The 15777-nt window shown below is 40.4% G+C and overlaps 1 protein-coding gene across 1 annotated transcript in view; it reads left to right on the forward strand.

Annotated features, from left to right (window-relative positions):
- The window catches only part of KDSR (3-ketodihydrosphingosine reductase), a 38124-nt gene extending 30534 nt beyond the window's left edge, over nucleotides 1–7590 (forward strand). Inside the window, exons 9-10 of the mRNA XM_008013865.3 lie at nucleotides 3169–3270; nucleotides 6325–7590. Coding sequence (XP_008012056.1) covers nucleotides 3169–3270; nucleotides 6325–6444 — 222 coding nt within the window. The 3' untranslated portion in view covers nucleotides 6445–7590. The remainder of the gene's footprint in view (nucleotides 1–3168; nucleotides 3271–6324) is intronic.
- Nucleotides 7591–15777: the final 8187 nt, after the last annotated feature.

Genomic DNA, 15777 nt, shown 5'->3' on the forward strand with positions numbered 1-15777 from the left:
CCATTCCTGTTTCCCAGTATCATTTTCCCAAAAGTTAGCTAACGAGAAAGTGCCACTAGCCCCGTGGGCCTGTCCTCCTGTCTTCCCTGTTGATGTGCTTTTTTATTCAGAATCAAAAATAGTATTTCAAGAAACGATGTGCTGTGTTGTAGAAGAACAACATATGTGCCTCATGCTTTTTGACAACATTTCTGTTAATGCGGAAAAATACACATTTATGAGGGATGTCTGTAAACCACAGACCCACACTGAATTTGGAAAATCTTTAGGACCATTGGAATGAGAGGTGTCAGCACATGGTGGACAGCCTTGAAGCAGCATAAATGCTGTCACATTAGACTGAACTGAGCAGAATAAGACATAGTGAATTCTGCTGAAATATATACGCGTGTGAACAACTTTGCCCTGAGCGCCTTAAAAGGCCCTGGAAGATGGCACAAGTGGGACTTTATTTTTCCTGCTTATCTCAGGTCAAAGCAAATGCATTTGGTATTTGTTGTTGTTGTTGTTTTGTTTGTTTGTTTGTTTTGAGACGGAGTTTCGCTCTTGTTGCCTAGGCTGGAGTGCAGTGGCATGATCTCGGCTGGCTGCAACCTCTGCCTCCTGGGTTTAAGCGATTCTCCTGCCTCAGCCTTCTGAGTAGCTGGGATTACAGGGTCCCACAACCACACCTAGCTAATTTTTTGTATTTGTAGTAGAAATGGGGCTTCACCATGTTGGCCAGGCTGGTCTCGAACTCCTGATTTCAGGTGATCCACATGCCTCAGCCTCTTGGCCAAAGTGCTGGGATTACAGGCGTGAGCCCCGTGCCCGGCCCATTCAGTGTTTTTAATGATGCTAAATAGCTCTTAGTATTTTGGCAGTATTACTTTAGTTTAGGGGTTTTCAAACTTTTCTTCTCTTGACCACTTTATATTCTTACAAATTGTCAACAACTCCAGAGAACTTTCATTTATTTACATGGCTATATTTATTGATATTTGCCATATTTGAAATGGAAGCTGTTTATAATATTTATTAATTCATTAAAAATAACAAAATTGGCTGCGCACGGTGACTCATGCCTGTAATCCCAGCACTTTGGGAGGCCAAGGCGGGTGGATCACCTGAGGTCAGGAGTTCAAGACCAGCCTGACCAATATGATGAAACCCCATCTCTACTAAACATACAAAAATTAGCCAGGCGTGGTGACATGCGCCTGTAATCCCAGCTATTTGGGAGGCTGAGACAGGAAAATTGCTTGAATCCAGGAGGCAGAGGTTGCAGTGAGCTGAGATCAAGCCATTGTGCTCCAGCCTGGGCAACAAGAGCAAAACTCCATCTCAAAAAAAAAAAAAAATATATATATATATATATATATATAAAAAATATAATATACATACACATATATATTTTTAAAAACATACATATACATATATATTTTAAAAATATAAAAGATATATATATATGCCCATTGCTTTATAATGTGACTTTTTTAAAACAAAATTTACAAAAAATTTTCAAAACAAAAGTTCAGTGAGGACAGTGGCATTGGTTCACATTTTCACCAGTTGCTTTAAGGTCTGCATTAACAGCTGGATTCAAATAGCTGCTTCTGCATTCCATCTGTTGTAATAATGTTGTTTTGATGGAAGGATATGAAGAAAATCTGGCCTTAGACAGATACGGAGTTGGGAAAGGGAAGACTATTTTACTAGGCTTTTCAGATAATTATGGACATTCTTTTTTTATATCAAACTCAAACTCAACAAATGGTAGTTTCTTAAAGGTTAGTTGCAGTATAGAATTGGAAACTACATCAATGAACGTTTTGTACTCTGTTACATTAAATTCCATTGGTCCGTCTTGTACTTTGAATGGATCTTTTAACCATTCATGATTTCGTAACACTATGCATTAGTCATTTGGAAAATATGGGTTGACTGAGTGATCAGAAAAATTGCTTTCATCAATATTACTGCTGATCTTATCATAAAAGTATGCAGCTTACAGTCTCATGATGGTGGATACTAGTTTTTCCAAATCTTAATTTTTTCTTGAAGGCTCAGATTCTAACATTGATGACACATGTGGCCAGTTGTTTTTCCTGAAGTGACACGCTTGCTTTTGTCGTTTTCTGCACATCTGCCACATACCTAAGTCTGAACAACCAAGGATTTCCTGTCAATGGTCTTTCATATAAAAATTATGCTCTCCAGCCAGGCACGGTGGCTCACGCCTGTAATCCCAGCACTTTTGCTGGCCGAGGCAGGTGGATCGCTTGAGCTCAGGGTTTGAGACCAGCCTGGCCAACATGGTGAAACCCCATCTCTACTGAAAATACAAAAATTATCCGGGTGTGGCGGCACATGCCTGTAATCCCAGCTACTTGGGAGGCTGAGGCAGGGGAATCGCTTGAACCTGGGAGGCAGAGGTTGTAGTGAGCAGAGATGACACCACTGCACTCCAGCCTGGGCCACAGAGTGAGATTCTGTCAAAAATAAATAAATAAAAAATAAAAATGACGCTCCATAAAAGAAGTGGCAGTTTAGCCCTCGACGTAAGCAGCTGCATAAGGGCTTTTGTTCCAGGCAGTTGTCCCCCTCTGGAATGCAGTGCCGCGGGAGCGCATTGGGCGTGCTCTCATTTGTCACACGGAGTATTAAGAAGACATGTCCTCGAGGGTTGCCATTTAACAAAATGATGGATTTTGCTGCTTTATCAAGAGGATTTTAAAGCAAAACTGACACTTTTTGATTTTTAAAAGAATTTTAGAACTTGTATTTTCTTTGTGTATTATTTATTACTGCGAGTGTGTGTGTTAGTACCGATGACAGTGACTCCTAGTACAGTTTAGCCAGAACACCGTGGTTTTAGCCCATGTCTGCAGTTTGGCAGAGGCAAAACTGTATTTTCCATACATCATACTGTGGAAAAGAGAATGAATGTCTTAGTGTTATTAGGACAATCATTTGGCCTCGGGGGCCCACAGGGGTCCGTGGACTCACTTGTTGAGAACTGTCCATCTGCCAAGGCCCTGCGTCCATTTCTGAGTGCTGATCAATGCTTTGTGACCATTTTATCTCACTTAAAGTGAACGAGCACACTCCACTGTTTCTGATGCGTCGGATTGATTTCTGTCTACATTACTAGGATTCCCTTTTTCTCTTCTTTTCCTTCTCTTTTAGCAAGGAAATTTCAACAGTTCCCTTGGCTCCGATGGGTACATGCTCTCGGCCCTGACCTGTGGGATGGCTCCAGTAACTTCTATTACTGAGGGGCTCCAGCAGGTAAGCTCTGCCTAGGCTAGCAGCCAGATAGGCCGATGGACAAGAGAAAAACTGCCTTTCATCAAACCTTGATGAGAAGAGATTAAGGGAAAACGGAGTAACTTTATTTGGAGAATGTATTTTTATTGAGCTATCAACTTTTCCTCTTCCTCCACCGGGAATGAGTAAATATATAACTTCAGGTTAAAGATATAACTTCAGGAATTTAGACTGGCAAGAAGTCATCAGTGCTGGGCCTTGCAGATAGAGAAATAAAACACCGTCTCTGCTATTGAGGTGTTAACCTGGATTTTAACCTAAGAACCAGTGCTCCAATGTGTTTTGAAAAATGGAATACTCCTAGAGTAAGGGGTGGCCTTGCTTAAAAAGTACTGAGATATTAGACTAGAAAACCTTTTCTAGGTGAATCAGGTCCCACACAGCTAAATTTAGTGAGATACAAATCATGGATTAAACACAATTGCTGCGCTTATGGGAATTTATTATTTTGTCCAAGATACACAGTTAGTGTTTCATTGGCGTGCTAGGTACTGTACTTGCTCATGGGGAATCAGATGGAAGGCGACCTCTCCAGCTTCAGGGGCTTACAGTCAAGTGGAATGCACTGACCTTAAAGGTGATAGTAGTCTGGGCGCGGTGGCTCACGCCTGTAATCCCAGCACTTTGGGAGGCTGAGCTGGGTGGATCACTTGAGGTCAGGAGTTCGAGACCAGCCTGGCCAACATGGTGAAACTCTGTTTCTACTAAAAATATGAAAATTAGCTGGGCATGGTGGTGGACGCCTGTAATCCCAGCTACTCAGGAGGTTGAGGTAGGAGAATTACTTGAACCCGGGAGGTGGAGGTTGCAGTGAGCCGAGGTCATGCCACCGCACTCCAGCCTGGGCTACAAGGGCAAAACTCTGTCTCAAAAAAATAAATTAATAAATAAAAAATCAAAGATGATAGTAGTGTAGTGTAATGTAGTAAGGATTACAATAGAGGGAATGTTCTGGAAAGACAAAGCCATGGGATAGTTGTTAACAAGTACTAAGTTCTGTGCAGTTGACCGTATTCAGACTTATATAAATGACTTAGTTGTTGGTTTTCCTCAGGGTCTTTCCCAAGCCCTCTTTTCTTTTCACTCTGTAATATACCTACTGTCTTGCCATTCTCTTAGAGGTTGACACTGTTAAATGTAAGCTCTTTGAGGACGGGGCCCACACCTCTTGTTTGCCATTGTACGCCTAACAGCCAGTGCCTGGCACTTAGTAGGAACTCCAGAATACCTGAGCTGAACGAATGCATGAATTCTTTTATTTTTTAATTTTTGGGCTGGCATAGTGGCTCACACCTGGGGTGTTGTCCCGGACTCCCCTGCTTCTGTCCCTCACATCAGAGATCATTGTCACCCTTGTCACTCTGTTCTTCAGATGCTTCCATTCTCTGCAGTTCTGGCAGTGCTTCGGGAGCCCAGGCCTGGGTTGCCACAGCAGGCCTCCTGCCTGAGTTATACACTTTTTGAGCCAGAGGTTGTAAATGATTCCCATGGGCCTGTAAAGCAGTTTTGTTTGGTCCATCTGGTATGAGTATGTGTGTTTAAGATTTTAAAATAGTTTTTAATTTTGATTTTATATAAAAGGTCCAGATTTCAGACTTTTCTTGGAAAATCGGAAGGTTTAGCTGCACAGCGTCTGCACTCTCACCTGGCAGTCATCAGCAAGCGCAGGTGGCAGCTGCTCCTGAGGGAGGAGCACAGTCCCTGCAACCACTATGGTCTGCAACCCCCTGCCCAGGCCCCCTGGATGCGTTTGAGTGTACCCTCCCATTTTCCACACCAGTTGTTTCTGAACTGCAACTATACATTGCATGAAAACATTCAGTGGCTCCTTGATACCATCAGGATAAAGCTTTAAAAATTCATGGTGGCTCATGACTATAATCTCAGCACTTTGGGAGGCCGAGTTGGGAAGATTGCTTGAGCTCAGGAGTTTGAGACCAGCCTGGGCAACATACTGAGACCCTGTCTCTACATAAACATGTAAAAGAATAAGAAAGCCCGGTGTGGTGGTGTGTGCCTGTATTCCTAGCAACTGGGAGACTTCTGCTTGAGTCTGGAAGTCTGAAGCTACAGTGAGCTATGATCATATTCCTGCACTCCAGCCTGGGTGACAGAGCAAGACCCTGTCTCTAAAAAGAATTTAAAAATTAAAAACATTTCCATCGCATGCCATAAGCCACCTGATCTCCTACCCCACTTACCTTTCCAGGCTCTGTTTTTTTCTTTCTTTACCCGTCCTCTTCTTTCTGGAATCTTCTCTATGTCCTGCCAACTTCTAATCTTCCTTCAGGTCTTACCTTAAACATTGTTTCTTCCAGAAGATCCAAGGACTGGGTTCAGTACTCTGAGGGTGTAGGGGAAAAAACAGTGATTTTTCTATTCTCTTATGCACGGGGGCTCATGCCTATGGTCCCAGCTGCTTGGGAGGATGAGGCAGGACGATCCCTTGAGTTCGGGAGGTCAAAGCTATAGTGAGTCATGTTCATGCCACTGCACTCCATCCTGAGCAACAGGGTATCAGTAATCACAGCTCTCAACCCTGAGGCAGTAGTTTCAGTTTTACTTGTTTTTCCAGCCTGAGAATAAGCTCACTGAGGGCAGGGACTGTGTCTCTCACCACAGTGTTCTCAGCACCTAGTATAGGGTCTTGCTTTCATGCTCAGACCATAAATCTCAAACCAAAAAAGCTTTGATTGTAGTTTGGCTATTCGAGATGCTGGAGTGGATCTTTTTAAGCTATTATAACCCTAAGACTGTGAGCAATACCTATTTTGTTCTGCTTGTGGTTTGAATTTATTAATTGAACAAATATTTTGTTATGTATCTGGGCTGTCCAGCGGTGCAGAGCACACACATTCTGTTCTCACAGCTTACTGACATTTACAGAGTTTTCATTATATTCATCCTTAGAGCAGACTAGAAGATGTGTCTTAGAAACTATTTCTTAGAGACCTAGGTACCTTGAAATAGTCTTGTACCGTTGGATGCACTAAAAGCTCTCTCTTTATCTTGCAGGTGGTCACCATGGGCCTGTTCCGCACTATTGCTTTGTTTTACCTTGGAAGTTTTGACAGCATAGTTCGTCGCTGCATGATGCAGAGAGAAAAATCTGAAATTGCAGACAAAACTGCCTAATTCTTCTCACCCTTTGGAAGAAGACTGTTTCCAAATAATTTGAACAGCTTGCTGCTAAATGGGACCCAATTTTTGGCCTATAGACACTTATATATTGTTTTCAAATGTGTCAGATTGGACCAGTGCTCTTCAGAAATGTGGCTGCAAGCAAGGGGCTAGAAGTCCACCTCCTGACAATATTATTAATACTATGCAAATATGGAATAGGAGACCATTTGATTTTCTAGGCTTTGAGGTAGAGAAGTGAAGGTATGAGAATTAATACCATGTGAACAAGGTAAAGAATAGGATTCCAGAATGATCATTAAATTGTTTTCTATTTATTCTTTTTTGCCCCCCTAGAGATTAAGTCCAGAAATGTACTTTATGGCACATAAAGAAATCTTGAGGACTTCATTTAAACCTTCCATAAAAAACAATTTTGAGTTTCTAGGGTTTCTTTCTTTCTTTCTTTCTTTCTTTCTTTCTTTCTTCCTTTCTTCCTTTCCTTCCTTTCCTTCCTTTCCTTCCTTTCCTTCCTTTCCTTCCTTCCTTTCCTTCCTTTCCTTCCTTTCCTTCCTTTCCTTCCTTTCCTTCCTTTCCTTTCTTCTTTCCTTTCTTTCTTGGTGTATTTTATTCAGGATGACTTGGACCCATTGCCAGTGAGTCTGAATGTCACTGACAGCCCTGTGTTGTGCTCAGGACTCACTCTGCTGCTGGTGGAAACGCATGGCTTCTCTCTCTCTTTGATCCCATGAAGCTGTGAGGGGGACGGGAGAGGGCAGTGCAATGGGAGCTAAAGAGATACTTTCCAGTAGGAAAAGCAATGCTTTCTTGTCTTCTTTAGACTCAAATGCTTAGGGTAACGTTTCATTTCTCATTCATGGGGAAAGGCAGCCTCCTTAAATGTTTTCTGAAGAGCAGTAAAATCTAGAAGCTTAAGAATTTACAGTTCCTTCAATAACCATGATGACCTGAAGTTCACCTATTCCATTTTAGCATCTACTTGTTCTTTCCATCTCTTCCTTTCCAATTTTGCTTATACCGCTGTAATATTTTTGTAAAAAAAAAAAAAAAAAAAAAGGGAAAAAAAGACCAGCTAAAATTTTTGACTTGACTTTTTAACTTAATTCATGAATTAATTAAAACAAATGAAAAAATTAAAAAGTGTGACATTTTTCTCGGAGCATATATGTAGCTTTTAGGAAAGACTGATGATGGTTTAAAATTTACTCATTAAGAAAAAAAGACAAGGCTGATTTTGAAGAGAGTCGCTTTTGAAATAAAATGATCACCTGTTCTTTATGTGACTCTCCCACTGAGCCCGCAGACATTATCTTCATACCACGTGCTAAGGAAGCCCACTCATGACTCGTAACTCTGTAGCCCTGGAAACCCTCTTGGCCCCTGAATGTTGTTTCCAGGTTATAGGATCTGTGTTCATTAGTGGATTTTGACAGCAGGTGTCTCTGATGAGTTTTAGCCAGCATTCCCCGTTGCATCCTGCTGGTTGTTCGCACTCCTCTGACTTGAGGAGAGCTGCCTTCACCTTGATATTGTAACCCATCTTCCTTGCATATATGGTAGCACATTCCAAATCACTTCAGTGAAAAAAGACCTCTGTTTTTGAAGAGAAAACTTTCTTAAATTGTAAAATAAAACTTAAAACACATAAAAACTCTATACAAAAATTGAAGACCTAAAAATTATTGCAAACCTTTTTTTTTTGCTCTTGAGTTTTTGAAGCTCTTGACTTTAAATGACTTAACTTTTTAAAAAATAAGATGTTTCATGGCTTTAACCCATGGTATCTTTTTATTAAGATCTGAGAATAGCATATTTTAAACACTGATAGATACAGAAGAAATTATTATTTAGTGTATTAATTGCTTGGAATGATTTCATTGCAGCTTATAAGGATAGGTTGATGCCAAAATGGTTTCATAAATCTTTCAGTCTTACAGAGCCGAAGTTTGCAGATTATATTGAGTTGCATTGTGCAGCTGCTCAAATGGAATCGTAGCTTTTTATAATTTGCAGAAAACAATTGCATTAATGTCTGGATGTTTCTCAGTTTTACTCTTTTCTCATAAATGTTCCTCGAACGTTGGCACCTTCTACTGCTGATCTATATTAGAATCTAGTCCAAGAAGGTGTCTGGTTTAATAACATTAACTAAATAATTATTTCAATATATTTTTTTCAAATTATCTTCATAGAACCTGTCGCTTCCAGTGAGATGGTAATCTACCCAAATAAATTTAAGAGAGCCTGTTAAGAGCCCCTGTTTTGGGGTAGAAGACAATTGTCCCTATCCCAATTTCCATTGAAATATGAGAGCAGATTTGTAGAGACCATCATGTCAGAGAAGAAATTTCCTTGTCAGAGATGTTAAAGGGCTACAGTCCCTTACCAAAAAACTTTGAAATCTAAGTTGGTTTGTGTTTTTCTGATTTTGATACCGTAATTCATTTGGCAGCAAAATCTGACTTGAACTGATGTGAGAGTATTGTACTTTTTTTTTATGCTACTCCATTGTGACTGTTAATTTTCCCTGAAGAAATATCCATGGATTTGATTCTAGGTATTCCCCTAGATGCCGTGGAGGTGTTTTGTAATATTCAAAATATGCCCATGTTGCCTTTTTAAAACCCCAAAGGTTATGAATTCTAAAACACATCAGCGCAAAGGGTTTTGGATAAGGTGGTGTAAGCATTTAAGCAGCCGCACACAGTGGGCTGAGTTCATCCAAAACATGGAAATATTACAAGGCAAATTCTTTTTTTTATATTTTTTGGTTCAATGCTTGAACAACTTGTTTTCCTGCTGGGTGAAGAAAAAAAAAAAACAACAACCCTGAGTATGATTGTTATGGAAACTAGTGACTTTGTTTTTAAAGGATCACATTGATTCAGCACCTTCTGTTGGACCCAGAAGTGGGTAAATATTACCTATGGCAGTAAACGTTTCATTATAATTCAGTTTAAATGCTGGTTTTCTGTATGTAGCCAAGAACAGCTCATTTTGTGAATTTCAGTTTTCAAGTGGCTGCTTTTTGATTTGGTTGTATTATTTTATTATAATGTATTTGTAAGTATATTAAAAAATTAAAAAATTAACATTCAGCCATAAAAAATCCCCAAATATGTTCAAGGACTTCATATTGAAAAATATATAGAAAGCAATCTTTATTTCTTTTTACAAAAACAAAATCATGGGAATTATTCTTTTCTATATATTTAGTTATAAATCTTTCTCAGGGCCGGGCACAGTGGCTCACGCCTGTAGTCCCAGCACTTTGGGAGGCTGAGACTGGTGAATCATCAGGTCGCGAGTTCAAGACCAGCCTGGCCAATGTGGTGAAACCCCGTCTCTACTGAAAATACAAAAAATTAGCCGGACGTGGTGGCGGGCGCCTATAGTCCCAGCTACTCAGGAGGCTGAGGCAGGAGAATCACTTGAACCCAGAAGGCAGAGGTTGCAGTGAGCCAAGATTGCGCCACTGCACTCCAACCCGGTGACAGTGCGAGACTCTGTCTCAAAACAAAAGAAAAAAAATCTTTATCTGGATCTGTTAAACCATATATTACTGATCATTGCAAGTGAAATTTTGAGATATTGTTTCTAGTATTTAGATGATGAAAACATTTTGGTAATACTGTTTCAGTTCAAAGAATTTTATGTCTTTCTAGAAGAAAGCAATTATATATATATTTTTTGCTAAATTATATAAACTTTTAATTACATCATGTTCTAATTTAAACATGTGTTACTCACTTGAGGCCACTTTTAAATATTCATACTCTTTGACATAAGATGCTTTGTATATTTCTCATTTCTTTTAGTTCTTAGTAAGTCAGCTTTAAAAAGTACCTGCCAACCAGAACCTTCCATATTCTGGACTAAATCTTGTTTGGATTATACTTCAGTGCAGTAACTGTGGATTTGCAATTTTGAAGGGGAGATAGTCGCTATTATATTTTACACTTGCTTGATGTGATAACTCTGAAGACTTTTTAATTGATAAAAGTGCACATGGCTATTTTGATACACAATAAAAGTTGTGTTTGCTACTTTAGAAGCTTTTGTGGCAGAATTGTAACCTAATTTTCATACTTGTATTTCTGAATCACAACAAAAAAATAAATGGGGAACAAGACTTACAGATTTGAAAATTTACTTTTCTAGAAATTTGTGTTTTTTAAGAGACCATTTGGGCAAAACATAAATGTTTTCGATAATGTGATCCTGACTTTGCCTCCTAAGCATTTCACCAGGCCTGATTTTTATCATTATTTAGGTAGTAATAATACTTGTGGAGTTAATACTTAGTATTCTGAGCCCTTGTTTCAAGTATGTTCTGTTTGTGTCACTATGATGTGGGATATATGAGTAAAAGTTTAAGAAATGTGAATTTAGCAAAATTTCTTAAATAGTTTTCAATACAAATATATTTATCATACTTTAAACTAAAACCTGATATTCCAACCATGTAATATCTCCTAGATCCTGACGGGCAGCAAATTATATGAGACTGATCTGGAAAAGAACATGCCTTGATATTTATCAGTTCATAAATAGAAAGGTTTTAGAACATTGAGAAGAGATTTCTTGGACATCGTGGTTTGCAAGCTTAACCTTTCTTTACATCTGAGCAATTTATATACATAAATGGCATGTGATATTAAATCTGTAATTTTTGTTTGGATATTTAAAAGACAAAATTATGTGTTTTGTTTGTTTGAGATGGAGTCTTGCCCTGTCACCAGGCAGGAGTGCAGTAGCATGATCTCGGCTCACTGCAACCTCCGACTCCCTGGTTCAAGCAATTCTCCTGCTTCAGCCACCCAAGTAGCTAGGATTACAGGCATGCGCCACCACTCGCAGCTAAGTTTCGTATTTTTAGTAGAGACGGGGTTTCATCATGTTGGCCAGGATGGTCTTGAACTCCTGACCTCGTGATCCGCCCGCCTCGGCCTCCCAAAGTGCTGGGATTACAGGCGTGAGCCACTGTACCCGGCCCAAAATTATATTTTGATTTCTGTTACACTCTTGATTTTATAACTTCCATTTTGCCTCATCCATCATATATTTGTTGGGTACCAATGATGAGCTTGATACTAGGTGCTGGGGACACAATTCTACATCAACAATTTGTTCCTCATGGCAATTACATTTCTTGTTTCTGCACCTTCTCCCTTCTTTCATCCCTCGGATGACTCTGCTATATCTTTACAAGTTTCTTAGATAAAGAGGAACCGCTTCCCATTTTCTTCTTTGACTTGGAGCCTCTGAATTTTAGGCTTCAAGTATTTGTATGCTAAGCACTGTTCTAAGCTGGAAAGGTTCCAAGGAAAAATATCCCTGCCCTCAAATAGTTTATAATCTAGTGAGAAGGACATATGCCAGAGGTTACACTGATCTGAGGATAGCGGCCATTAAGATACTATAACCAAGACTGAAAACAGGTACCAGTCACTTGTGAGTGCTTTACATGTATTAACTCAATGAAATCACAAGCTAACCCCAAGAGTAGTAGTACTATTTATATTTCCATGTTATAAATGAGGGAACAGGCACTGAAAGCTTAAATACTTGGCTCAAGGTCACAGCTACTCAATGGTGAAGCCAGGATGAGAATCTTGATTCTGATTTTTAGGCGTCTAGCCCCTGTACTAAACATCTTCTAGCGGCACAGAAGGAATGTTAAGACGGCCCAGGAACAGCAGGGATGGCTTTACAGAGGAGGAAGTTCTTCAGCCAAAACTAGAGAAATGAATTTGCCAGGTGAAAAAGTTGGGTACAGTTCAGGGAGACCGGCAGATGTGCGAAGGCAAAAGACATGAGACACCTTGGCATATTCCAGAAACCACAAAAAGTGGATATAAGAGTTTTAGGTTTTCAAGAACTTTGAGTGGAAATATGAAATAACCAGATTTTAGCTTTAGAGAGGTCATGATAGCCCTTGAAACTCAGTTCTAATACTGCCGAGTCTTTAGGCCTTGGATTTAGCAATCCTCATTGGTTTTAAAAATGTCATATTAGATACATATTGAGATGGGTTGAATTGTGTCACCTCAAAAGAGATTTAAATTCAGCCCCCGGTACCTGTGAATATGATCTTATTTGGAAATAAGGTCTGTACAGATGCAATCAAGTTAAGATGAGGTGACTGTGATGGGCCTGAATCCAATATTATGACTGGTGACCTCAGAAGAATGGGAGAAAACAGAACCCCACAGGTCATGGCAGAAGCAGAGACTGGAGTGATGAGGCTGGAGTGCAGTGGCGTGATCTTGGCTCACTGCAACCTCTGACTCCCTGGTTCAAGTGATTCTCCTACCTAGCCTCCCCAGTAGTTGAGATTCACAGGCACTTGCCACCATGCCCAGCTAACTTTTGTATTTTTAGTAAAGACGGGGATTCACCATGTTGGCCAGGATGGTCTTGATCTCCTGACCTTGTAATCCGCCCACCTCAGCCTCCCAAAGTGCTGGGATTACAGGCGTGAGCCACCGCACCTGGCTGAGAAGTTATTTTTAAGCAGTTCATTTTTCTTTTTTTTTCTTTTTCTTTTCTTTCTTTTTTTTTTTTTTTTAGATGGAGTCTCGCTGTGTCACCCATGCAAGAGTGCATTGGCATGATCTCGGCTTTGCAACCTCTGCCTCCTGGGTTCAAGCAATTCTCCTGTCTCAGCCTCCTGAGTAGCTGGGATTACAGGTGCCTGCCACCACGCCTGGCTAGTTTTTGTATTTTTAGTAGAGACGGGGTTTCACCATATTGGTCAGGCTGTCTTGAACTCCTGACCTCAGGTGATCCGCCCACCTCTGCTTCCCAAAGTGCTGGGATTACAGGTGTGAGCCACTGCCCCCGGCCTCATTTTTCTTTTATGCAAACTATATGGACTACTTGTTTTTACTGTCTCTAGTCAGCTCATTTTATTTATGGATTAATTTCCATTTCAGGTTGGGGCCATGGTTTACTCTTCCATCTGACCTATTAGTTATCAGTATCCTCAGTTAATAGTCTCATTCTACCCACATTTTCAATAAAAAGTTTCATAGCTGGAAAGATTTGATACACACGGTTTTTTTTTTTCTGATTTTTTTTTTTTTTTTTTTTTTTTTTTTTTGAGACAGGGTATCAGTCTGTCACCCAGGCTGCAGTGCAGTGGCGTGATCACAGCTCACTACGGCCTCCACCTCCTGGGCTCAAGTGGTCCTCGTATCTCAGCCTTCAGAGTAGATGGGACTACAGGCACACACCACTATGTCCGGCTAATTTTTGTATTTTTTGTGGAGATAGGTTTTTGCCGTGTTATGCAGGCTGGTCTCAAACTCGTGGCCTCAAGCAATCCACCCAACTCAGTCTCCCAAAGTGCTGAGATTACAGGCATGAGCCACCACATCTGGCCGTTACATCCCTGTATTAAACATTAGTATGTTCATGTTAGAATAATGTACCTTTTGAATTTCATCAACTAGGGGAACATTTATTCTGATGATGGATGAAAGAACTTTCTTGGATGGGTGAAGAGAACAATGCTGTGAAACAACCAGTAGGTGGCGAAAACTGGCAATAAAAAGCTTTTTGTTTGGTGGCCTGGGGAATGAAGACGGAAAAAAACCACAGGCGGTTCAGACTCTTGATACAATCTCTATTCCCTGCATCTTGTTTTTTTCTCTTCCTGGTGCCACGCTACTTGTAGAATCCAACCAGGCAAAGCTGCCAAAAGGGTCATCCATTGGCTCTTACAAGTGGAAAACATCTTGGAAAGTGAAAAGTCCACTGTGCATATGTTTGTAAGGTTGTTGGAAGGTCTCAGGCACAGATCTGGGATTCAAATCCGGTTACTCCTGCCTCAGGCTGGTGTTCGCTCCCCCACCTCAGCATTGTCCAAAGACGAATAGTCAATGTCACATACTTCCTGGGAATACTTGCCTTTATGCTTTAAAATGGAATCTAATAAACATGGAATCTGAACATAAGAATGGTTTCACTCTTTCAATTGAAAGAGTATCTAGAACATTCCCAGGGAATATATAACCGCTAGTCAAAGACTGCAATACAGATCCGTCTCAACACTGATTATTGCCAAGATGCCACATAAGGAATTAGTCTGGGAAAATCCATAGAGTGAGGCTCTATGGGAGCAAAGGAAGACAAAATCAGTAAGCTTTTCTTTCTCTGGGAATAGGGGATCCGTTTCCTTCTGGCTGCCCACTTGCAGAAGTACAGTTTCTTTTGCAGGTCTGTCCTATCATTTCCTCACTCATATGCTGAGTATGAGGAGCCTGAAGCCTTTCAATTCCTCTTAGGTAATTTTGGGGCTTTAAAATACACTTTCAAGATTTCTAAACCATAATGTTATGGAACTGGCATGAATTTATGTGAGAACATATACTCTAGGTCAATCTATACCCAGTGCCTATCCAAACCAGAACACCTCCCACGCGCAAAAAAGGTACTCTGTCCCAACCATCAGAAGGACAGGAAGGAGGATCTCTTTTCATCCCCTCTTGCCTGGATAAGAAATTTGTACCCAGGCACCCATTCCTATGTGAGAGCAGTTGGGCTGATGGGATACAATAAATGAAGAAATAAAAATACCCAAGAGAGATGGCAGTGCATATAGCATATAGTCCCAGCTATTCACGAGGCTGAGGTGGGAGAATCCTTTGAGCCCAGGAGTTCAAGTCCAGCCTGGGCAATACAGCAAGAACCATCTCTTAGGGAAAAAAAAAAAAAAACCACACACACACAAAAACTAAAGAATTTGGTGTGCTTTTTTTTGGCTTTTTAAAGAATGTTTTGATTTTACAGTAGGAATGAGACAAAGAAGATGTCAGGCCAGTGGCTCATGTCTATAATCCCAGCACTTTGGGACGCTGAGGCAGGCAGATCACAAGGTCAGGAGTTCGAGACCAGCCTGGCCGGTATGGTGAAACTCCGTCTCTACTAAAAATACAAAAATTAGAAGAGCGTGGTGATGTGCATGTGTAATCCCAGCTACTCAGGAGGCTGAGGCAGAATTGCTTGAGCCCGGGAGGCAGAGGTTGCAGTGAGATGAGATTGCACCACTGCACTCCAGCCTCGGTGATGGGACAGAGCAAGACTCTGTCTCAAAAAAAAAAAAAAAAAAAAAAAAAAGATGTCAGAGCATATTTGTACACATTATAGTACTCATTTGTCATCTTTCTTGACCACAATAATTCCATGTCCCTATATATTTGCACTCAAACCCTATTAAGTAAGCCACTGTGCTTCTAGAAAACCTTTTTCTTTCTTTTCTTGGTGCTTTATTTGTCAAAGACTCTTGGAGATAAAAATACACACGTGCAACTTGTTTGTCCT

Source organism: Chlorocebus sabaeus, chromosome 18 (assembly GCF_047675955.1).
Source record: "Chlorocebus sabaeus isolate Y175 chromosome 18, mChlSab1.0.hap1, whole genome shotgun sequence".
NCBI lineage: Eukaryota > Metazoa > Chordata > Mammalia > Primates > Cercopithecidae > Chlorocebus > Chlorocebus sabaeus.